This window comes from Anser anser (assembly GCF_964211835.1).
Source record: "Anser anser genome assembly, chromosome: 4".
Taxonomy (NCBI): Eukaryota; Metazoa; Chordata; class Aves; order Anseriformes; family Anatidae; genus Anser; species Anser anser.
In genome coordinates, this window is record NC_139724.1 from 37,396,699 (window position 1) to 37,421,641 (window position 24,943).

Here is a 24,943-nt window from a genome sequence, read left to right on the forward strand (position 1 = left end):
AGCTGCACAGATACATTAGACTCTGTGCCTTCTCAGGCTTGCCAGGTCCACTGAACACATCAAATTTACTGTATTCCACATGCACACCGAGACTATCCTGTGCTGATGTAGTAAGTAAGTAAGTCTATTATTTCTAGGAAAACTCTTGTTAACTTCTTATGTACAGGAAGTCATGTATTGTGTGTAGTTGGCGTAGCCATTGTATGAATTTTTATGCTGCAAGGAAAGGAAGTTTCTCAGAAGGAGGCTACCAGCATTGCCACAGCAAAGAATTCGGCTTATGTTCCACCAGGGCTATACCAAAAATGACTGCTAGAAGTGGGGTATTGATTTGATTCATTTTCTCAGTGGACTCTATGTGTCCCCTGGAGTGCTGACTGAGTTCCACAATAATAGATTATGAAATAGTCTCTTCAAGAATTAATTTACGGAAACTGCATTTAATATGATCGTATTTTAGGCAGATTTCTAGGATTGGGCTAAGAATTATATTTTTTTAAAAAATAACAAAGTTTATTGGTTCCAGGATAAATTATAATCTCCAGCTATTAGAAAGCCAAATCCTTGATATTACCTAGTATTTGCTGCTAAGCTAAGGAATTGCAAAAGCAGAGAAATGTACTAGTAGATGTTGACAGTTACTTTCCGTATGACACTTTTCCCGTATTTTCTTATTGTAATATTGTAGTGCATGGTGTTAAATAATAATCTCAGGAACTATTTTCTTTGTCACTTTTTTCCCTTTTCAAATTACAAACAAATACCAACATTATTGTTCAGTGTTTGTTTTGGTAAGTTCCTTTTCCATCATCCCTTTTAGTTGATTAATTTTAATAGCAGGTAATTCAGTAAAAATAATGCCAGCTTACACAGTTTATCGTAAATAATTTAGGTAATAGAACTACTTCCAAGGCAAATGATCTGGTTTCTGAAACTTTTCTCAAATTAGACCAAGGCTACCACCTTAGGAGAAAATTGCTAGTAAAGAAATGAAGCTACCATATTAGACCAGTGTGGGTTTAATTTTAATTTTACTTACATCCTCATCTGTGTTTGCAGTATATAAACTGACATCAATGTCCTAAAAGAATATGAAAGTTAGAATTATGAGCAATAACTAACAGACTTTAGAGATAATAAAGCAAATATTAGAGACATGGATTAGCTCCAAGTTGAAAGGGTCAATCAAGCGAGGTACTGGGAGTCAGTAAGTCAGGCATCTTAGTCATCTAGTAACCTGCAGAATGGGCTTCACTGTGAGGAAGCTCATCAGAACTGAGTTCTGCAAGTACTTTTTCAGAAGGAACTAACTCCTATGCCCTCTACCCCTTTCCTTAGGAGATGGTTCTTCTTGCTCTACCCAACTAAAATAAATTTTTTAAAAATCAAAAAAATATTCAAAAAAGAGAGAATGAAAATAATATTTAATTCTAGAATCTACTGTATTTGTTCACCTCCAGTTCCCTTCAATCTTCTACTCCCCCTCACTTCCACCCACAAAACAGGACTATACAAACATCCCGTTTCATGCTCTTTGTTACTGACAGTCTTAACTGAGTACTGTGCTAAATGTTTAATTATGTCTGCTCCTATGTTTATATGAAATGTTGGCTTTTTAATGAACTTACTTTGGATGTCTTGATCTGCTCCAAATCTTTCAGAACATCTGTCCACTTGCAGTGATCTGCCTCTGTCTTTGGTATATAAGCACTAGACCAGAAGAAAAACAGTGACCACTAGGCTAAGCAGTAGGTACACACATTGTTTCTGCTGAAAAAAGAGTAACAGATTATTCATATACTAAAGATATGTTGTTATATATATGGTAATGTGTGGGTCAAGTACATTTGATAAATCATAAAATCTACTGATGTATAAAATATATATCACAGAGCCACACTCTATAAACAGTCAGCAATTTTTTTCAAAGGCTAGTTCTATAGGACATAATGCAAGAGAAATGTTCAACTATTTTTTGCAAAATATCTACAATTCTTTCAAAGTATCCCCCAAATTTACAAATTTCTAAGTCTCTAATACTGATTTTTTCCCCCTCTACTACTATGAAACTTGTATCTTTAGCCCTGTAGAAATATTGTGTGTCCTTTTATGTGTGTTTTGTTTGTTTGTTGTGTGTGTGTACAGGAAAGCTTTCTCCTGCTATAGATAAAATTTTACAGGAGGTGAACCAACTAAAGGGTGGAAGGAAAATTTTCTTCTCCTTTGGAAGATTTTTGGACTGTGAACTGTGGTTTTAATGTTTCCCTATTTGGATCCTTAACTTGGATCCCTTTCAATACTGCTGTACTGTAAGTAACGTAAGGCAGTATAGGGAAAGAAAGACAAATAATTGTTTTGGGAAGTTAGTTTGAAACAAGCAGCTATTAAACACTTAAGCCTTATACAAAGGCTCAAAAATTGCAAGATTTTTGAGAAAGAAAAAAAATATTATGACAAGAATCAGAGGACATTTGCTGCTTTTTTTCTTAATATCAGACCTTAGCAAAGAGATTTGACTGAAGGGGCACAGTGAGAAGGACATGTAGGCAGTAGAATCAGTTTTCTGACTGGTTTTCTGACAGTTTCTGAGCTGGTTTTCTAACACAGGAAACAGTGAGAATGGAAGGAAGCATCTAATATACATAAACCAGCATACACATTTGAACATGTTCACTTGTGGTGTGTTTTTTTTTGTTTGTTTGTTTGTTTTTTTTTGTTTGTTTTCATTGCAAAGACCTATGGCAATTGGTGGAGGTCTTTAATTGCAACAATTTGAACAGCTTGAGGGTTATGATGGAGATAAGGGCCAAGGTGCATTCTTAACTGGACTAAGCCTAATCAGAGAAAGAAAGAATAAGGTAAGGGACCATGGCCTAAAAAGTGCTGCAGGACTGCATAACGTGGCAGGAGAGAATCCACTTTCTAAAGCAACTGGAGTCAATTGCAAGTAGTAGCTGTAATAGTAAAAATAGATCATTTGTGTTTACTATCTAATTTAAATTAACTTTGTAGTTACCACAGGAAGAAGATGGTCAGTCCAGTCTTATTCTTCAAAAGGAAAAAGAAATGTCTGTTCAGAAGAAGATACATATGGTATTGCAGACAAATACTTTTCAGGTGTGTTTTCTGAAAGATATAACCAAGAAGATAGCTCATCACAATTTGATTTCACAGGTTTTTGTTTACTGCTGACTCAGTTAGCCAATTTGACAAGACATCCAATCAAGACAAGACTACCTGTTGAGTGTAGATTGAAGACCAACTGATTCAAAGCTTGCAGATGTGTGTAATCAGTTTACAAAACAGTCAGTATAAAATCAGATACTGAAGTCAAAGTACAAAAACCCTAACTCATCCTGGGCTTCATGTTTCCCTATCTGTCCATCCTGCAGGCTGCATTTTAATGTAGGGATGATATTAAAGATCTCTTGTTTTGTTTTCTGTCCTGCAGATCTTTCCCCTGGCTACCTATTTCCACCCAAATTTGATAAATCACCTACAGTAATAACATTACCTACAAAATTGTGGTTGTGTGTATATGAAATGCTACATATACATACACCAATGGTTGTACTTATATGTATAGATATTAAATAAACTGTTCATATACAGTATATATTTATACTGTTATACATACTGTATGTACCTCTAATACTGGGAAGTGATTCATGCAGTTACGAATTCTTTCAGTGGAGTTAGACAACTGGAAATGAGGAGGTTTGAGCTGTGCGTTGACTGTCTCGTTGTGCACAGCCTAGGAAACTTTGTTCCAGAATCACAAGCCCTTTAATTTAAGCTGATACAGCTCCTTCACAGAGCTAGGTTAATTATCTGCAACTATGCTTTTTTTGTCCAAAGTTTTATTTCTCATCATATGTGCAATACTTTTATATTAACTAGCTCAAATTATGTTTCTTTACCTGTGGTTTATTTACACAGTAATTTAAAGAGCATATTTGAAAACCGAATGTAGTTAAAAAAAAAGAAAAATCTATTGTCAGGTTTGCAGCTAACTTAGAATCATAGAATCATTAAGGTTGGAAAAAGACCTTCAAGATCATCTGGTCCAACCATCACCCTACTACCCCTGTCATTCACTTAACCATGTCCCTAAGCACCACGTCCAACCTTTCCTTGAACACCCCCAGGGACGGTGACGCCACCACCTCCCTGGGCAACCCATTCCAACGCCTGACTGCTCTTTCTGAGAAGAAATGTCTCCTAATTTCCAACCTGAACCTCCCCTGGTGCAACTTGAGGCCATTCCCTCTAGTCTTGTCACTAGTTATCTGCGAGAAGAGGCTGAACCCCAGCTCCCCACACCTACCTTTCAGGTAGAGCAATAAGGTCTCCCCTGAGCCTCCTCTTCTCCAGACTAAACAACCCCAGCTCCCTCAGCTGCTCCTCGTAGGACTTGTGTTCCAGGCCCTTCACCAGCCTCATAGCTCTTCTCTGGGCACGTTCCAGGGCCTCGATGTCCTTCTTGTAGTGAGGGGCCCAAAGCTAAACCCAGTACTCGAGGTGCGGCCTTACCAGGGCAGAATACAAAGGGACGATCACCTCCCTGCTCCTGCTGGCTACACTATTCTTGATACAAGCCAGGATGCCGTTGGCCTTCTTGGCCACCTGGGCACACTGCCAGCTCATGTTCAGGGGAGCATCAATCAGCACCCCCAGATCCTTTTCCTCTGTATAGCTTTCAAGCCACTCTCCCACAAGCCTGTAGCACTGCATGGGATTGTTGTAGCCAAGGTGCAGGACGTGGCACTTAGCCATGTTGAACCTCATCCCATTGGCCTCTGCCCATCGACCCAACCTGTACAGGTTCCTCTGCAGGGCCTTCCTACCCTCTAGCAGACTGACATTTCCCTCCAGCTTGGTGTCATCTGCAAACTTACTGAGGGTGCACTCAATTCCCTCGTCCAAGTTATCAATAAAAATATTAAAGAGGACAACACCAACCCCTGGGGAACACCACTTGTGACCAGTCACCTTGCTGCAAGCTGTTTAACTTATAAAAGCATATACTGGCAATATTAGGAAAATAATATTATGTGTCCCAGGGCACTTCTGAAGAGTCTCTGTAACAAATATTTGTTACTGTTTTAAATAGAAAATGTTCTTAAAACATTTCAATTATTTTGCTTCCAAAACCCCCAGGTTTCACAGAAATAGCATAGTTACCTAGTCATCACATAAATTTCCACACTCAGTAATGGAAAACAGTACCAGACTCTTTTATCACTTTTGTGTTCAAAATCTGTTATGTAAGAAAAATGTAAATGAAGGATAAATAGATGATTTAAATTAAAGTATGTCCTCAAGTAATACCACATCCATCTTCTGAACTATTTCAGTTATCTTTAAACAGAGTATGTCTAAAAACGAAGCTCAACCTGTTAATATTTCCACATCAAATACAAATCTAAAATATGTGAATATTAAAACCAAAATATTAAGTAATAATACAACAAATATACAAATATATGACTGCAGTATTAAAGAAGTACACGCCACTTCACTGTTATCAAAAACACTAAGTGATTTTGTTACAGTATGACAGAAAAGATGCAACCTTTCTGCAGTTAGTATTGTTTGATGTGATGTTTGTCATGGTTCCTGTAAATATAACAAAACAAAACCTTTTTATTTTTTTTATCTGCATGCTATTTGTTTTGATTTGATTTGACAGTCCTTAAAGTATATCCTGTTTTTTTGTTTTTTGCTTGTTTTTAAATTGAAAAACCAGTATTATCAGGAATCTCAAGGTACATGTAAAGAAATATAAAATCGGATTTCTTGGCTACAGCTGAAGAAAACATTTTTTATACTTAAGAACATTTTAAAGAAAATTATTTAAAATGTATTAGAGACAATTTGCAATAGTTAAACATTCTGATTATTTTACAAGCCAGTTTTCCTCAAAATAGATAAGGTGGCTATAAATGAAAATGTGAAGGACTTATGATGGTTCCATAATTTGTATTTACTTGCTCATTAGCTTTGTGTTTCATAATTAGTATTATGAGGCCTTAAAAGCTAATTTCAGTGGGAGTTCCAGGCCAAATGCATTGTCAAATTTATGCTGTAGAACAAAGTGTTCAAGGAAAATCATCCATTATGCTATCTAATGAATAATGAGCCAAGGTTATCATTAGTTTGTCATTTCTTTCCTTTTTTTTTTAATAACTATTGCTCACTATGATGACAATGGGAAACTGAGTTTCTAATGATTAGTGTAGATCTCTTGATCTTTATTTTTCTTCAATATAGTAGATAACCATATTATCATAATGAAATAATTGTTGCTCTTTTGAAATATAAACTTAGTTTTCAGAAGAGAACTTCTAATTGAAAGATATATATACATATATAAAATAGATGCATACTTTAAAGGGAATTTTGTTTGTTTATAGAGAAAGAGGTTTTTAAGGTCCAGTAGATCACCTAATCCATTCGTTTCTACAATTCAGAGCAATATTCTACCAGAATTTCTTAAATGTTTCATCCACTACTATTCAACAACATACGAATTGTCAGCTCACTTACTTGCTTTGACAAATTATTCTTCTGCCTTGAATATACATTGTTGTAACTTTCCCTATGCTAGTGTTTATTTTTAATTTCTTACTCTGTTTACTTATTAACCAACTTTATTACACCACTAATACTTGCCCTTGTTTTACACAGGCATGAACTCTGGACTTTGAAAAGCAGAAGCAGTAGTTCATTTTTTGTTCTTGTTTCTATGGCTTGCATTCTGATAACCTGCTACGTCAGAATAAGTATTAAAGCCTTTGTACATGAATGTATTTTGTTTCAAGATGCAATTGAGAATTATAATGCACAGAAATAATCTGTTTGGAAAAATATATATATGTCATTTTCCCATCATGAAGTTACAATGAAGTACATATCATTAATGTGAGTAAAATGTAAGCCACAGTAGTACTATTTTCTCTCCTAAAGAAATGAACATATAAGCAAATGACAACTTTTCTTTGTCAAGGCAAAATCAGCTGCTGATTCTGCCATTTTGTCTGTCATAAAAACTATACATTAGTCAAAAGAAAATATTTGTAGCTCTATACAATATTTAAATTACAAGCAAAGGAACTTACTGAAAGTTAAAATTATGTCTTTCCTTACATACCACATATCTGAATTTCTTTATTAAGAGTTGCTTGTAAATTTCTTAGTGATTCCTTGAGATATGATATTTATAATTAGGAAAATTTAGTTCCTGTGCAAACTGGTTTTATCTACACTGGTCCACTATTTTTTATTGCTTATGCTCATACATTATGGCTATAAAGTAGGATTGCCCTGCTGAGTCACTTTATCATATTCATAGAACTGTGGGACTCACGAGGTTGTTCTTTGTAGGGCAGAACTATGCATTTTTATTCTTAGTTAGAGAATTTATATCCTGAACCTACAAGCCCTCAAACATCTTTATTTGTGCACGTGTTTTCAGTACTGATCCTCAGTCTACAACAGCTCTTTTTTTTTCGGTGGGATCCTTCTTTGATAAATAAGTAGACAATTGTCTCTCAGACTCCATTTTGCTAGACTGTTGCATTGGATCTGGTTGGGATGCATTTAATTTTCTTCATAGTAGTTTGTATGATGCTGTACTGTAGAGCTGTGATCATGTTTCTATGTTTCTCACCCCATTCTCCCTTCTAGCAAGCACATTAGGGTTGGCAAGATTTTGGGAGAGGACACGGCTGGGACAGCGTATCCAAATAGATATTCCATACCATATAAATTCACGCTTTAAAAAAATGTCATGTAAAAGCAGGGGTGGGGTGAGTTTTCCTCTCTTTTGTCCTTACACTTTTCTCCTCTGTACATCTGGCTGTGGAGAGAATGAGCAATCAGCTAGGTGGGAACTTAGCTGTCATCCAAGGTCATCTCACCAGAGCTATACTATGCAATAGAGACGCTCCCTCCACTTCCGTGATCTTCCTAGCAGTGCTCATCAGCTTTTTTTCTTTCCTATGATGCTGGCGGCTAATCCTTCCACAATACGTTCTCCTGCCACAATTTTATGTCCAGTTCTTTAAAAATTCTGGAATGTTTGAAGAATGTTTCACTACTTATGCACACACACACACCCACACACAAAGAGAAAAAAATTGCAACAAATTCTAGCCTACCTGATTTTTGGCTGCTATCAATTCATCCATAACTTCTTGACCTCTGGCACACAGCTGTTTTTTTCCTAATCATTCATTTTCCCCTTTGCTTCTAGGCTTTCTGGCTAGACTCAGCATTCCTTACCCCTGTAGTCACATCATCTTCCTCAGTCTGTCCACTCCGCTGACAATCTATTTCATTATTGTTCATCCTTAACTTCTTGGTTTTCCATGTCACTGCCTCTTTTTTTTGTGTGTGTGTACGATGTATTGCTTTTGTCTTATTTGTTGCCACACAGTGTTTTGTTTGTGCTCATTTCTCATCTTCATTCTCTATTGCAATAGACATCTTCTTGCATGCTATTTAGCCTATTTTAGTCAGTCTCTACTTCTGTGCTGTTCTGCAGGGATGTCTTCAACTCTTCCTCTTTGGCTTTTTGTCTAGATTGTATTTACTGATCCAGAAAGGAAGTCAGTAGAATTACTAAGTGGTAAACTGAATCACTTGCATGAATGCTTGTCTGGATGAGAGCCAGAACATTCCTTAGATTGCTACATCTTCAAGTCTTTATTTCACAAAGCTAAAGTGCTTTCTCAGAAATTTTGTATTTACCTAGAATTAGACAGACTAAGGCATTTTTTCAGCTCCTGTTTTAAAATTGAGCATTCTTTAAAAATTATTATTTGATTCCTTCTCTTTTCCCCCTCCTTCCCCAAGAACTATAGCTTTCTTGTTCGTAATGCATAGCTTTTTACTCTTCCGTGGAAGGAGTAATATTCTATCTAGTTTATTCTGCTAAAGTGTGAGTAATGTGTCCAAACTGACTTTCAAAGGAAAATGAAGTATTCTCAGTAATCAGCATGGCAGGAAACTCTTTCAGTTTAACCAATTATGCATTTGTGTGTTCCTGGTTTGCTGGAATACTTGTTCATTTGCTTTTGACAGTCATCCAGTAAGATTTCCTTCTCCTATATGCTCTTGCTAACTGGGACTTATGCCAGGTGAAGAAATCAGAAAGTAAAGTTTGCAATGCCTGCTTGAAAACCTTCCCAAAAGGTCACAGTCTTTGCTATTCTATTCAATAACTTTAACGTCAGAATTTGAAATGTAAGAAGTTAAATAGAAGTTATATGTTCCTTTGACCTTTTTTTTTTTTTTTTTTCCAAAACATGCTTGAGGCCTGGGGCTTATATCATAGTGTTATGAAGATGCGTCTTATGCTTAGCTAATGGCCTGAGAGGAAGTTTGTCCTTGGTGAAGAGAATGATTTTATACCTTTACGAGGAGCCTTACAGTTAGAGCAGCAATGCAACCCAATAGAAGTGCTCTAGTATTTAGGGCTAAATATTGCTAGATGAATCTAAGTATGAATAATGTAAATTAAGAGCTTTCCTTTTTGCTTGTCTGCTTTCACTAATTTGTCAATCCGTTTCAGAACAATGCCTAAGCCATGACCACAGGCCTCCTCAAATTATATCTCTGCTTGAAATGGGGGTTCCATGTGCCCATTTACATGATTCAGGGACTAGAACACCAAACATGTCACTTAGTCCATGGGTTTGACCTACTCCTTGCTGACCAATTCAGGATCTCTCTTGAGCATATTTTGCCAGCTGGTAAAATCCAGCCAGAAAAGAAAGTTATTACATCTTTCTTTTTAAATTGCTCCATGGAATGTCTGTCTTCTTAAGGTACTAATCACTCAGTAATGAAAGATCAACTTAATGTTGTCCTGGTGCAAGCTGGACATTAATGCTAGGTTTCTGTGATAAGCAGTGTGATTACTAAATTGAGAAGCCCCAAGTATTGATAGTGTCAAAATGACTGAGCTAATGGCATAGTCAGTAAAAGGCACAGCACAAAACAGATTTTTAGGGCACTGGTTGTTAGCTATGACCATTCAACTCCACCACCCCCCCCATGCTTCCCACCCCTTTAGGATGCAATATACAAAAAGCAGTGATATTTTGTTCAGGATATACTTTCCTGCATAAGTAAGCAGTAGCATCACAAGAGATTGTAAAGCACATGCATAAAACAACAACAAAATAAAGAGCCAGCATAACTAGTGAGTGCTGAAGTTTGTTTAACAAAACATGTACAGATCTATATATGTTACTAGGCAGACCCTGTAAATATTTTTTGTTATATTTTTATGCCATGGCAACAAATAATCATAATGGAAATAAAATACAATTAGGTATAAAGTTGGTGGTTTTTTTTGGAATTAGAGGGTAGGATGTTAAAATCAAAAACAGTACTGAAGAAAAAAACTTTAAAAGTAAAAAAAATTAAAGGCTGTCATACTGATGTAGGGAAGTTAAAAATCCTGAGGCAATAAAATAGTCACCAAAGGAGCAGCTGCTGGACAAATAAGATCTCAGACTTAGCAAACTACTTAGCTCAGAGACTGTGAATTATATCATATACTAATAGGGATCTGTAATATACCTGGAACAGAAAGAAGATTGAAAATGGTAATTGCAATTCTCAAAATTGTAAAGTGAGGCAGTATTTTGAGACTTTTTTTTTAAAAAAAAAAAAAAAAGTTTATATGTTCCTGTCTTATGATACTTTTACTGGACAGTACTGGATCCTGAGATAAGCAAGCAGGATGTAGTTGAACATGTTGTACTGTTTTCCTTTGCTTTTATTCTTCAAAGAGCAGAATGAAATCCTAATGTGTGTCAATTGCCTTAGCTCTATTGAAACCAGTGAAGAAGTTATTTCCTTTTCCAGAGATGCTGAGAACTTAACAAAACATTAAACTGGGAAAAACAAATTTATCAAAAAATGAGGAAAGCAGCACATAACCATCCAAAAGGAATATTGTAAACAGATCAGTAGGCAAAACAAGATAGTGTCAGGATTGAAAGAAAGAACAAAATATGTCTGTTATAGATTTGTTTCATATTTCTGCATAGGAAAAGCAAACAAATTTGGAAAGGAAATTATTTCTGCTTTAGATTACTCTAAATCATTTATAAAAAACATACCAGAAAGACTTACAGCAAAGGAACAATCATCCTTAGTTTCTTGTGTTAGGATACAGGAAAGTTGATTATTGGAAAACTCTAGCATGTGCCACAGGAACCTCCCCTTTTCATGTAAATTTTGAACATATTTTGTGGAATGTAACAAACCTGAAATTTCAGACTGAACCACTTTGCCAGTGGAGATGTAACAAAAACAGTAGTTGTCATTATTTGAGGTTTCTTAAATTTGTATGGGTGATAGTTTTTTTTCATTTCTTGGCAGCCAAGCCCAGAATATATAGAGAGGAATGAAAGATGTTATGTGTGTGTACAAGCTAATAAGAGCTGAAGCAATACTAAATTTTGTTAATCTGGTTTCTGTATCAGAGCTCCTAAAAATTTGGAAATGGTAGTCATAGCTCTTAACAGTGCTGTCCAGCACACATCCAGAAAACATGGAATTTTTTTTCATACAGGGTAAGATGAGTCTACTAGCCAGTATGTTCATTTAAACAAAAGTGTTTTTAAAAAAGACTGAAAAAAGAAGTTCATAGGGATGTTAAAATCAGTTGTATATAAAATAATGGGCAATCCTGCAAAGCACAAATAAATCACTGGTTGCCTTTATATTATATATCTCTGTGAAACAGTATTATTGAAAAGGAGTAAACTCTTGGATAAAATTATACATCTCCGCTCTTGGATTGCTTACTTCATTGATTTAACATAAAAGATGTTGTGCCAAAAGTAACAGCAAGATGTTGACACTAATTAATAATATGTCTCTGATATACTCACATAAGACACAAAATAAAACTCTAAGATGAAATACATGTTGTGAGTTTAACCTATGACCATATTGCAAAAAGTCTGTCAATTCTATTAAAACAAAAAACATCTATATCATTTACAGATTAACGGTTACTCTTTCTAAATAAAAGAAACATTTTGGCAGATAATGCAGTCTGCCAGAAAAATTAATACTTCTTGCAAATTTTAAAGTGCACACCTTCACATTCACATTAGTCAAAAAATATCATTTGTTTTCTTTTCATCTGATTTTCAACTGCCTTCAGCAGTTCCCACTGAAATAAATGACCATTTCAGCTGTAGGTATCTACTCTCATAAGTGTGCTATATCCACCTTGTGGGAGGGCATAGGAGGTGGATAAGTTCAAGATAATATTTCCTCATAGTCTTCTTTTCAAGCAAGTTTTTTCTATCACTTTTGAATTATAAAGCTAGAAATAAGTTCTATGTCACCCTAAGCAAGGGGTAATATAGTATTTTGTCTGCCTCACAATCAAAGTCTCTCAAAAAAATAAATATATATATATTAATAACTGCTTGCCTGAGCAAATACTCAGTTTGTTAGTTAGTTGGAGGCGACATAGTTCTGCTGTCTTATATAGTCTCTTCTTCGCATCTCCAGTCGGGACTGCTTGCTTGCCCCCAGAGGAAGGTATTTGTTTGTCCTGAATAGAAGAACAGCATTGCAAACTAATTTACATTTTTGTGTTTTTAAGAATAGCTGAGTTTAATTTTGGCAGAAGTTCACCCAAATGCTATGTAAGTTCCACATAGTTGGTATAGCTAGAATCGAATTTAGAAGTCACTAGTAATATATCCATTCACAAAAACATGACGCCTTCTGGTCTTATGGCCAAAACAGGCATCATACCTACTGCAGTTAAGGGACATCTGGCCAATTGCAAGGTGAAAAAGAAATGAAACTAGTAAGGAAAATTCATGTGAATTCTCACAGATGAATCCTAAGCTGCCACCTGCCTTCCAAAACTTCCTTGAGTAAATGTTTGAAGGCCTTTGCTGAGGTCTTGTGATTACATTCTATATAATTTATGCTATCTAATAATAAAGGCATTTCAGTGTGTGACCTCAAGAAGCCAAGGAGCTAGTCAACTCTGTCTAGTTAAGCATTCCTGTCATTTTTTTAAAGCTTTAATGATTGCATTGGGTGCCTTTTTTACACATTGGAAGGACCCAGAACAAAATCAGTGTGGCTGTGTTACAGCCATCCCAGGTCAGAACAAAAAAAGTGTGGCTGTGTTACAGCCATCCCAGGTCAGAACTAGCCCATCTGCACACTCTTGCCACTTTCAAAGATTATATCAACTCCCAAACCAAAACCAGTTGTTGTCTATGCAGGCACTTGTTTCCAAGGATCAAGATAGCATAAAAGTCTCTTCCACCGTGCTTCCTGCTGTCCTTCTGTAAGACTTGTAGGCTAGAGAATCAGCATAGCAGAGAGTATGTCTGAGAAATGTATACCGAAAAGTTTTACAGTTCCCTTCTGTAAAATCAGGAACATCCACAATTCTAACTGAGCTCACTGATTTTTCTTCCAATTCTCTTCTCCAGAAGTTGAGCACCTGAACTACTGAAACAGACTCTTCCTCCAAGAAGAAACACAAGTTTTTGACACTTGTGCAAGAACATGCCTAGCACCATTTCAGTGGGCCTTGCTAGGTTTCTCCGTGTGGGGCATGAGGAGGTGAGGACCAGGCACGCGGCCCCAGCGTGGGACTTGTGCCCAAGGTGCTCCTGCTGCGCTGGGGACCGGGGCTTTGCCTCAGGAGCGGGCCCCCGACGAGGCTGGAGGCCAGGCAGCGCGGGGAGCTCGCGGTAAGGCCCAGGGGGCTTGGGGGTGATTCTGGAGGGGCTGTGGGGGCTGGGCACTGCCTCCCACGGCTGGGCCTCGGCCTCTCGCCCCGCTCCTCCTTTAGGTTTTTCTAAAGCACACTGTCCATTCCTTCCACTCTACCCCTGCTGTGTACCATCTCAGATAGTCTGTCTGACCTTATCGATCGTTGTCGTAAACCTGTATAGGCAGTCAATAACAGTTTTGCATCAGAGCCTGTTCTGAGGCATGCAGGAGTCGTGAAAACATGGATCTGGGTTTATATTAAAGTTTCTTATACAGCTTCTGTACACCCAATGGGCTGCAGAAAATCCTGTTCGAAGGGGTATTTCACAGCCAACATAATGACTTTTCTTTAACCCCTGCTGGTCTCCAGGCAGTAGGTAACTTATTGGTAGGTTGTAATGTGCAGATCAGAAAGGATTATAGTCCTTAGAGGTTAAAAATTAGATACATGCTCTTGAAATGATTTAGAGAAGCACACAGAATTTAGGAAAAGTGAAGTTGGCTCTGACTAAAAGTCTCTCTAGGCCTGCTGTCTTCAACTACAGCCAGTTGTGAATGCCAAGGGTACACTGATACCTCCCTGATAAATTCTTCTGTCTTCAGCAAAGGAGAATGCATATAAAGCTTGTCAGATCTGAGGTGAGTATTTTCATGTTTATAACATCTCTACTATTTCTTCCCTGTAGTTAATCAGTATGGATAAGTATTTGCTTTGTAATGGATTTTTTGAATTTCAACTATCAGCTAAGGAACTATCAGTTCCTTATACCTAAACATTTTTTCAGCTTATATTTCAACTTTTGACTTACAGTATTAAGTTCTAAACATAATAGGAGATGGTAAGCAATTTAAAAATGCAAAATGTTACATTATTGAGTCCTCTTCATAATGTAATTTTCTGAAGAGGACTGCTTTTTTAGAAATACGTATAACCTAAGGGAACAGATCTCTCCTTTTTTTAGGCCAGATTGAGCTTTCTAAAAGTTACAATGTCAGTACTTTGAGTAAATGTACGTATTATTTTCAGCCATTAAAATGGAACAAATGATGCTAGTTACCCTCTTCCCAAAAAGAAGTATTTCATTTCTTTGTGGTTTTGCTCTAGTTTATTTTTGCTTCAGTTCACCAGGCACTGTTAGAACATTTTTATAATTTGAAATAGTTATTTCAAAATTGAGCAACCTATTTGGAAAAGAGAAGCAAAGTTTCTTCTCTCTTAATTGCAAACTATGAGTAAAAAATGACTGGAAGGGCTATCATTTAACAACTCTAAATACATGGGAAAATGTACCATACTTTCAAGATTGTTTTTGACACCAAGTACATACAGAATTCTTCATAGAGCAGAGCGAAGTCACATCCCATAGACCCAAGCTTGCAGTCAGTTGAAGGGATGATAAATATTAATTTATCCTATTGATTTCAGTAAGAGTGAGGTGTTTATCCTACTCGGATGCCTAAACTGATTTTTCGAAAGGTGCTTCCATGTCTTGCAGAAAATCTGAGGGATATTGAGCAAAAAGAATAACCCACTACTTTGAGAGTTATACTTTTTTCATCTGTATCAGAAGTATTTTAGGTACTCGTTTAAGTCATGTAAAACAAGATTCAAATACTCTTAAAGCATGTTATTCCATTCTCTTTCCTTCAGAATGGAGACTGACAAGAATTGTAAGCAAAATACAAAACAAAAACCAGCAAGCAAAAATAATCATCATTCACAATCTCCTAGACTATCAGTTAAGAATCTGAGTCTATAACTCACAAAACTGTTTAAGAAATATAAGTACATTATATATTTTCCTGCTTAGAAATATGAAAATGTATGTTTAATGTTAGGGTTTCTGTCACTTGAATTTTTGTGGTTTTTTTTTTTAGTGGTAATGTGAACTAGAAAAAATGACCTTTTCTTAAGAAAATAACTGAGATATAAACTGAAATAAAATAAAGGTCCTTGATTTAAATCGGTGTTTCTTTCACTCATTGATATTTAATTCAGGACAAAATGTGACTTAAATTTCTTTGAGATAAATCATTCTGTCCCAGTTCTTGGATGCCAGCATACCTCCGATATGAGCACTGAGCTGTTAGGATAGGTACTGGCAAAAGCCTTCAGATTCTAGAAAGCGCAGAAGATAGCTGCTAGCCCTCCATCTCAATGAGTCATGTTATTGTTGAAAAGTCACTTTGACTAAGTGTAATACAGAGCTTGAGTTAGCTTTCTCAGCGTTTATACATTAGTTTGCATTCAATGTAGTGACTATTGTGTTTTTGTTAAAGTTGTCATATATGCACAGCACATAAATTTGCATTATAGTTAAGTCGTTCATTTTTACCTGTATGAAACCTACTAGAAAACTACTTTGTCCTTATGATGACCCATTTGTCTTAAAATCACACACATTTTAAAATAAGACCTGAAATATTTGTGTCATTTAAATTAAGCAAAATAATCTATAGGCATCCATAAAATGTCACAAATCTGAGAGTCATTTTCAGTTACACAAGGGCAGAAGATGAGTGGGGGGTTTGTCCTTAAGAAAGAGAGAGAGAGAGAGAGAGAGAGAGAGAGAAGAAGGAATTGTTTTAAAAGTAGAACATTGGAAAAGTTTTACAAAGATTCCCTTGCAAAAAATGTCACATAGACGCTTGGAGAATATGTGTATTAGTAGTGAATATGCTCTAGACCTTTCTATTGTATCACCATACATTTATAATATGTTCAGGTACTGTTTGACAACCCCTAGCCAAGATAATAAATGTTAGTAGCATAGGGTTTCTTGAACACAATACACAAGTCAAGTGTATTTGAGTATGGAATAATAGAAGAAAGAGAGTAGAAAAATGAGTAAAGCTGTCTGGAGTACATATCTTCATGTATCCAACAGCTGAAAACTGATTTCACACAGCTAAAGTTAAATGTGTATATTAGAAAGAATAGCTTCGCTTTGTGTTCTGGTCAGCTAGAGAGAACCGATCAGAACAAAGCTCCCATCTTTGTCAGCCCCAGCATGTACATCACATATATACATACACTATGTTTCTGGTGAGTGGAATAAGCCAGTTCCCCTCATTAAACAGGAGTGTGAGGGCAGAGACTTCCCCCGTCTCTCTCGTCATTCAGGAGCGCTATCACCAAATGCTTCATCACATCTTGAAAAACTTTACATCGAAAAATTCCAGCTTTTCTGGAAGGATGAGGGTGTTCCTGAGATAAAGTTGTTAGTGAAGATTTCTCCCAGAATCAGGCCAAATTTCATATTTTCATTGTATTTTCTTCAAGTTTTATTGTAGTATACTGTGATAAGCCTGTGTTTCAACTTCTGCAGAAAATGAATGCTGAACTGACTCACTAAAATCTTTTTAATCTCAAAGGTATCTACACAGTCTTCATGAAGGTACGTGTCTTTCACTCTGAAATGGACTCTTTCCATGTTACGTTGTTGACTGTTGTATATATACAGTCTTGTGTTTTTCGAAAGGGTTAATGCAGCACAAAAGAAGATTTTAACTATATAATTTAGCAGAGAGAACTAAGCACTTTGATTCACGTACCAAACAAAGTAGAATAGCTTAATGTATCCTTTTACTAATCTAAAACTCTATAGAATTTACAGAGCTATGAGGTCTGTTTAGCTGTTTGCTAGCTATGTTTTGGGTCTGGGTAAATTATCTTCAGCAGTCTGATTTGGTAGCAGCATACTGTCTATCAAAATTTCAGTAGGATATTAAGGGGGTTGAATATTTTGGGATTGGGGGGCGGGGTGACACAGATGACACAAAATCCATCCCTTGTAACCATCTCTTATGTGATGTATCAGATGTACATTTCTCTAGCTTTCCGACCTGCTTTTACTTGTCCTCCATGGGTCTGCAGGAGCTAAACATGAGTGAGAAAAGGCAGACACAGGACTTCAAAGTGATTGAAAAAAAATACCAGGAATCTTCAGCAGTTTTCCCAGAGCTGTGTTTGTTTATTTTACTTTACATCAAAAACTGATTAACTGATTATCCTCCTCTAGATAACCTAAGCTAGTGGATACTTATTGAGTCATTTCCAAACTGTCATTAAATTTTCACTAACAAAATTTCACTCATGCACAGCCAGCTCTGTCTGATTTTTGTCATTTTTAAAGTCAAATGAATAATAGTAATCAATTTTGGTAATTTTATATGCTAATTACTTACTTGAGTATCAGTGTAATTACTATCAGATAATAGCTCAGTTGAAACAAACTATGTGTGCCTCTGTGGAACTCATTTTTAGAAGAAAAGGGGAGACTATTTTGGGTGAATTTTTCTTTTTTAAATATCATCTGCATTTTTGGGAAACTTATTTTTTTGGAGGGGACATTGAAAGCTGAGAAAAAGAGTCATGGGATATCTACAGTGGAATAAAAAAAACATGCATCCCAGATCTTCATGTCTGAAATAAGAATGGTAGCTCAGAAGGTGAAAGCACAGATGATTTCTAATTAACAGTGTAATGATATTAAGTGAAGTGAAAGGCTCATTTAGCCATAAAGCAAATAAAGACTGCTTCTTTACAGGAAAAAATAAGAACCTCAAAATGTTAGTGCATACCTCTCAAATATTGCAAAATGAATCATATTGCAAAATGAAATTCACAGTATTCATTACAGGGAACATCAAAATCAGACCTCTTTAATATCACAGAGAGGTGTATCTTGGAAAGATTAAATCCAGTGAAATATGCTGCAAAAGTCTAAGATCAGCCTAATTATTGCACAGCACTTCAGCATTCTGAATAGAAGCAAGAGAGCAGAAAAATGGGGCAAGTCTCTAATGATGTGGAACGGTATGTGGTGAGAAACATCTCTTTGTAGGAAATGAAATGAGCACAATGGCAGGCTCAAAGCTTTAGTCAATTAAATAATATTGCATTTGTCTGGACGTATTATTAAAAAAAAAATACAGAAAATTAAGATCACGTAGTTATCCACATAGCTTCTGGAGGAAATCCAAAGTTATGGGAGTTATCTCCTGATTTTTATGTGGTCAGCTGTTTGTGGGGAGTACTAACAACTGGTTAAATAAGCAAAATTTCAGACTGAGGGTCACAGAAGTGTACAAAGCGTATAAATAAAGGTTTCTGTCTGCAGAAAATTTTGCTTGAAGGTGTGAGAAGGAGACAAGAAGAAGCACATACTTGGGATTTAAGAGAGAGAGAAATTACTTGACCATATGAATTTAGTCAAGGCATTTAGGATTTAGTCAAGGCAATAAAGCTACCAATTCTACTTTTGCAAAGAGTATCATGAGACGTTAACGGTCTGGTGCGTAGTATTATGTTGCAGTAGAAACAATTACTTTCAAAGCAACCTGTGCTTTATGAGTTTAGTTGAAAATTGTCTGATAGCATAGCCAAGAGAGCTGTTGATACCTGCAGGGACAATGTCTTTTTATATAGAGATGTATTTAATTTATTGTGTAAATAACATAATTCTTTTCAAATAACTGCATTTCCATAGCTGTTTCTCTTTAAATGAGTACATGCAAATGATACCAAATGGTCTTTTTTTATTTTTCCCCTCTCACTCATTGCAGGTTATCTATTAGAAACCATTAGGCTTTTTGAGATTGAAGTCAATCCAAGAAAATCCCATTTTCACTTCAAAAAGAATTCAAGAATTACCTCTCTGGGACTGAAGGGAAACTTCTTGGATTGTATTTAGGGAGGAAGCTTTGTTTTCTTCAAAATAAATTAAGTTCTGATACATACACTTCCACCTGAGGCTTCTTTGGTTTGCAAGTAAGTTACCATGCTGGCATTTTCTTCTCTTTCCTCCAACTAAAGAGCTGTGAATGAACTTTTCCTGGAGCAACTTCATTCAGGAGAGCATTATTTCTTGGCTCAGGAAACCACCAGTGAACACGGGGAAAGATCTGTGATTCACAAGGCTGTGCTGCGTAGTGATATTATAATGAAATGACTACGTGGCAAGGAAATTGAGCTCATTATAATAAAAATCTGCTCAGAGACAATCTAGAAATTAAAGCAGTATACCAAGGAGATAGCTCCAACTCAAGGGCATAGTTTACTATTAATCGCTAGGTAGCCATTTTGCTGCTGGCAGATCGAACACCAAGGCTGTAGTTGTGTAATTACTTACTGCAGTTAAGCAGATGCTGAAATCTTCGCTTAAAAAAAAATTTACAATGCTTGTGGTGATAGATGGATTTGTACAGGATCATCAATCTATATTAGGACATTGGGATTTCTGTCTGCATACACCATCAGGTCTCACAGTCCATCTGCATTGTTCTCCAAGGCTCAAGAATCTGCTATATCCCACACCCCTGCCCCTGAGATCCAGTATCCTGACAAAATGGATTATTTTTCCCACAGTGCAAACCTTGCACCATGAAGATCAGCCTGTAAGAATAAATATTTCAAACTTCATCAAATGCAACAATGCCAACATAGTGGGTCTGCCCGCAAGTACTGAGGCCATGTTTTTTAGTTAGTCTATGTTACTTATAAAGATAGTAGCTCTACCTGCTGTCCCTGACATATGTGCAGAAAGGCAAGTAGCAGGAAAAGAGGTGGGGCTGCCAGTGACTCATCATCTTGTGGCCTGAGTGGAGAGCCATGCACAGCAGTTCTCAGTATGTACCATTAATTTTAGACTGTAGGGCTTTCCTAGGCTGGAGTTTTTATCAGAATATTCTCCCACAGGACCGTCCATTTCTGCAGTTATTCCAGACACTGTTTCTGCATATTCCTGTGTTTCTCAGTACTGTCTGTGTCCTATGCACATCCCTTTTTTCATAGAGGCTCCTTTCTTCTTTCAAATAAGTAAGAAAAGGAGTATTAATTTTTTTATAGAGACTTTGCTGTTCTGAAATTGAAAGTGATCCTCACAGGAAGGGAGTTTGTTTGTTATCCTCACTCAGGAGCTAGGGAACAGAAAATAATAGTATAATGTCCATTTCTCCTTGGCAACATTGATGAAAGTTGTGTTTTCATCAGTTTTGGAATGTCTGTTCCATGGTTATCACCTTTCTTCCTTCCATGACCTGGATAGCTTGGAGAGAGAGTGCATCTTAATTCACCTTTGCAGAGAAAAAAAAAAAGAAAAAAAAAAGACCTGATTGAGGCTTAGGCTGCTGAGTTGTGAAGGACTGAGGATCCTGGAGCACATAATAAAATAAGGAAAGCCTGTAGCCTACCCTAACACTGGAGGAAAGCTACAACTTAGAGGCATGTTTCCAAGAGACAGCTTGTTCAGAAAGGAAACAGAGCAACACTCCCCCGCACTGTTAGAGCCTATGTCACTTCCCAAGACTGTATCATTAAAAACATGTGGTAGGTCATAGAAATGCCCATTTAAGTTGCAGGCTAATTTCCATGCTCACCTCTAGTTTATTTCTTTTTGAACATTTATAAATTTGAGCTCTTACACTAAAGAATTACATGGTTTATGTTTGTCTTACAAATAACGCTGGGGGGAAAATAAGGGGAGTGAATATGCTGGGAGCTTTTCTGAAGGCTTTCATCTCCTAACCAGCTTTGGTAGTCTTACAGTACAGTAGAATAAATTTAGTTTACAACTAGCTAGATGATTACAAATATATAACAAAATAGTACATATGAAACTTCATTCAAATATGAGCATGAATTAGCTAAAAAAAATAATAATTTTTCAGTTACAGACAAAGTTGATTGTGTTTAAAAAAAAAAAAGATGGTGCTCAATGTACTAATGATGGAAAGGGAGTCAAAGGGAGACAGGAGACAACAGCAGGAACTGAAAAGTCTGCATTCTCAATCATATTTTGATGTCTTTCACAGAAGTGTGTATCCTGACCAGCAGAAGCCAAGAGTTGTGTGCACTGAGTTCTATTCCTTCGGTAGACAAATAGACTCAGATGAATAAGGAACAGGCATTATTTCAGATAAAAGAAAAATTAACAAGTTCGGGACTGGTGTATTTTGTTTTTGTGAGTGAGTGAATGTATTGTATATACTGGTGGAATTTCAGTGATCTTTTTCACTGTATTTTTAGTATAATTACAATGCAAAAATAAATGTGAACATAAAGTAAATGCACATATAAATCTTCAAGTATACCTGATAATAACATTTTAGAGAAATGCCTAAACAACTTCCTTTTCTCTGAATGGCGTAGAAAATGAAAACATGAAAGTTTCCTGAAGTCCCCCAGTGAAAGTGAGGGAAGGAATCCTCTAATCACGGGTTTTGAGCTTTCAAATTCAACCAGATAACGTTACAGTAGAAATAATGAATCAGCTAATGCTTAATTTAATATCAAGTCATAGTTTCAAATTATATGGTAAACTATTGTAGAAACTTTTAAGAGATTGGAAAATTCTGTTTCCACTAGAGCTACTAGTTAGAATCAGTGGAACAAAACACTGGATGAAATGTACTTTATTTACTTTGTTCTCATTTTTACATTAATTTAACTGTTTATATTAACAATTAATTTTAGGACTAAAGTCTTTGTCAGAAATCTGCTCAACAACAACCACTTTCTTCAACAATATTTAACAGTATCATACAGCCTACTGGCCAGCCACAGACCGAAGCTAGTTCATTTGTATGCAGAAGCACCCTTTCGTACACTCAGGGTAAGTAATTAATTGTGAGCCTGTAGGTAAATATCTTTTTTGCCTGCTTCTCTGTAAAGTTCCCAAAGATCAGCTACTCAATACTAACTTTATGGTATCTTTTCTTCTAGTGTATAGAGGTAACTCAGCAAACTAGCCAACAGACAAAGATTCAGTTATTCAAAGCCATTTTGATAATGGAAAGTTGGCCTGATTTCTGGAAAACAGACCTTGGTTCCTAAATTTCTGGTAACGTTGTAATGACCTGCTTGTTCTTATAACTGATAACTAATGACTAATAACTCTCTGAACTGTTCATTGAAAACTGTTTTGAAACTTCTAACATCATCAGAATACTCTTCATTAGATTTTGTGTAGTAGCTTCTAAGAGTATTTTAAGTGAAAAGATAGTTTAACTACAAAAGCATCATCCAGTTCAAATCTTTATTAATCATCTCAAAATCTAAAGCAAAAAAAATCCTTAAACTATTACAGAGTACACAATAATATATCCTTAGTGGGTGTAATCCACTCAACTTTTTTCCTCATAGTAGATTATTCTACTATGATTTAACTGTTTTCAACTCATACAGGTGTTGTCTTTCACTTTTAACAGGCACAATGTAAATGTTAATGCAAAATGTTACATCTGTTTTTAGATAGCATACTATTGGGAAGGGTGCTGGTATTTTGTTTTTACCTGCATAGCGACATCACTCACTGTGTATAAATATGAATAATAGCATAAAATGATTAACTCAAGAGATGATAAAGTAACAACATAAATGTTATAGGAACGAACAAACACATATCTTTAAAAGAGGGCAGTGGTATAATTATATTTTAAAATGTTCACTGGATTTGGAAGCAAACAAAATCACTTCAAGAAGACAGGAGGCCTCTGAAGTTATCATGAAGGATCAGAGATGAAATTGGTAAGTTACAACGGAGGCAACATTATGGTGTTCAAAGGGCAAAATAAGTGTGATTGCTGAGATAATCATGCAATCCTATTTCCATATCTTGCTACATGAGTAATGGCTTTTGTGGTGGTTTAACAACCAATGGGCATGTAGTCTTAGGCTGAAGAAAACAAGGAAACCTTGAAGAAAACAGGGAAACTGGTAGCCCTGAGCTAGCAGAAGCAAGGGAGATAAGGGACGAAAGCCAAAAGACAACAAGGAGAAAAACAGCTGAAGGAAAATTCCAGAATGACCTATGGTAACCTTTTGCTCATTAAGGGTCATTAGCATATTTAAAAAACACACACACCAAAACGCTAATATATGCAAATGCAGAATTTGGTGTCTTCTCCCCCCACACTCCCACGCTGGTCCTCTGAATGTGCAAACTCAGTAAAAGTAAGTTAGGCCAGCTAAGACAAACAACCAAAAGTAGCCAGAGAGATAGTTTCACAAGTTTGCTGTCTATAAATAATGGTGATTCAAGTCAGAGGAGTGCTTGCTTTGTGAGAGATTGTCAAGCACTTGCCTCTGCAGAGTTATATAATTAATTATTTAATTGAAAGACCTTTGTGTGGATTCCAACTCTGTGTGCTTATTGTCAAGGTGCACCAGGCACTAACCTATGGAAAACAGGCAGGTAAGCTCTACCACACTGCTCTCTCACTCTCCCTCCACAGAAGGACAGGGGAAGAAAATACACTGAAAACCAGGAAAGCTTGCAGGTTGAGATAAAGAGCTTTTTAATTAAAGCTCATGGAAGAAAAAGTAGCTCCTGTAAAAGCAACCAGAGAAAACAATTATTCTTTGTTTGCCATCAGCAAGTGATGTTCAGCCATGTCTTGGGAAGCAGGGCCTCAATATGTGTAGTGATGACTCAGGAAGACCAACACTTTCCTAATGAGAGGCCCCCCCTTTCTCCTTCACCTTCCACGACTGTTGTAGCTGAGTGTGATGTCAGATGGTATGGAATATCCCTTTGGTCAGTTTAGGTCAGCAGTCCTGGCTGTTTCCCCTCCGCACCTCTTGCCCACACCCAGCCTACTGGCTTTTGGCATGGGGCATGGAGAGCCAGCCTCGATGCTGTGCTAGTGCTGTTCAGTAATAGCCAAAACATTGGTGCAATATCAAAGTTGTTCTAGCTACAAGTGCAGAGCACAGCACTGTATGGGCTGCTGTGGGGAAAGCTAACTCCATCCCAACCAGAGCCGGTATAGTTTTTTATATTCTTGAAGAGCAGGAGGGAAAATACTATTGTCAAAATAACACTGTGTGTATTTGTATTTGAAATTATCTGCATCAATAAGGAATTATTTGCTTGTAATGCATTTGAAGTTGTTTACAGGCCTAGAACAGTAAATAACCTTAATTTGACTCACATGTACCACAGGTAATCATTGTAGAAAAGCTAACATGCAGTAACTTGCACCTGCTAATGACTGGCATGTGACCTGCTCCTTCATTATCGTATAGTATCTTCAGCAACTTCTGAGAAGTGCTAGGAGCTGCATTTTTGTATGAGATCATGGGCAAGAGACTGAAAATGTAGGCAAAGATTCAGGGAGTTATAGTCTGGCGTGGAGAGGTGGAATATGTTGAGGAGAT

The 24,943-nt window shown here is 36.5% G+C and overlaps 1 protein-coding gene across 7 annotated transcripts in view; it reads right to left on the reverse strand.

Annotated features, from left to right (window-relative positions):
- The window catches only part of IL15 (interleukin 15), a 40,017-nt gene that overhangs the window by 1,631 nt on the left and 13,443 nt on the right, over positions 1-24,943 (reverse strand). For 5 of the 7 annotated variants that reach the window (XM_083834948.1, XM_083834947.1, XM_083834943.1 and 2 more), the window contains 3 exons: positions 3,017-3,126; positions 1,629-1,710; positions 1,040-1,081 (listed from right to left, as the gene is read on the reverse strand). In XM_083834948.1, the coding sequence (XP_083691074.1) occupies positions 1,040-1,081; positions 1,629-1,710; positions 3,017-3,090 (198 nt within the window). In that variant the 5' untranslated portion in view covers positions 3,091-3,126. Of the gene's footprint in view, positions 1-1,039; positions 1,082-1,628; positions 1,711-3,016; positions 3,127-8,162; positions 8,363-24,943 lie in introns of those variants that run through there. The other 2 variants (XM_083834944.1, XM_083834945.1) reach the window with 2 other exon arrangements.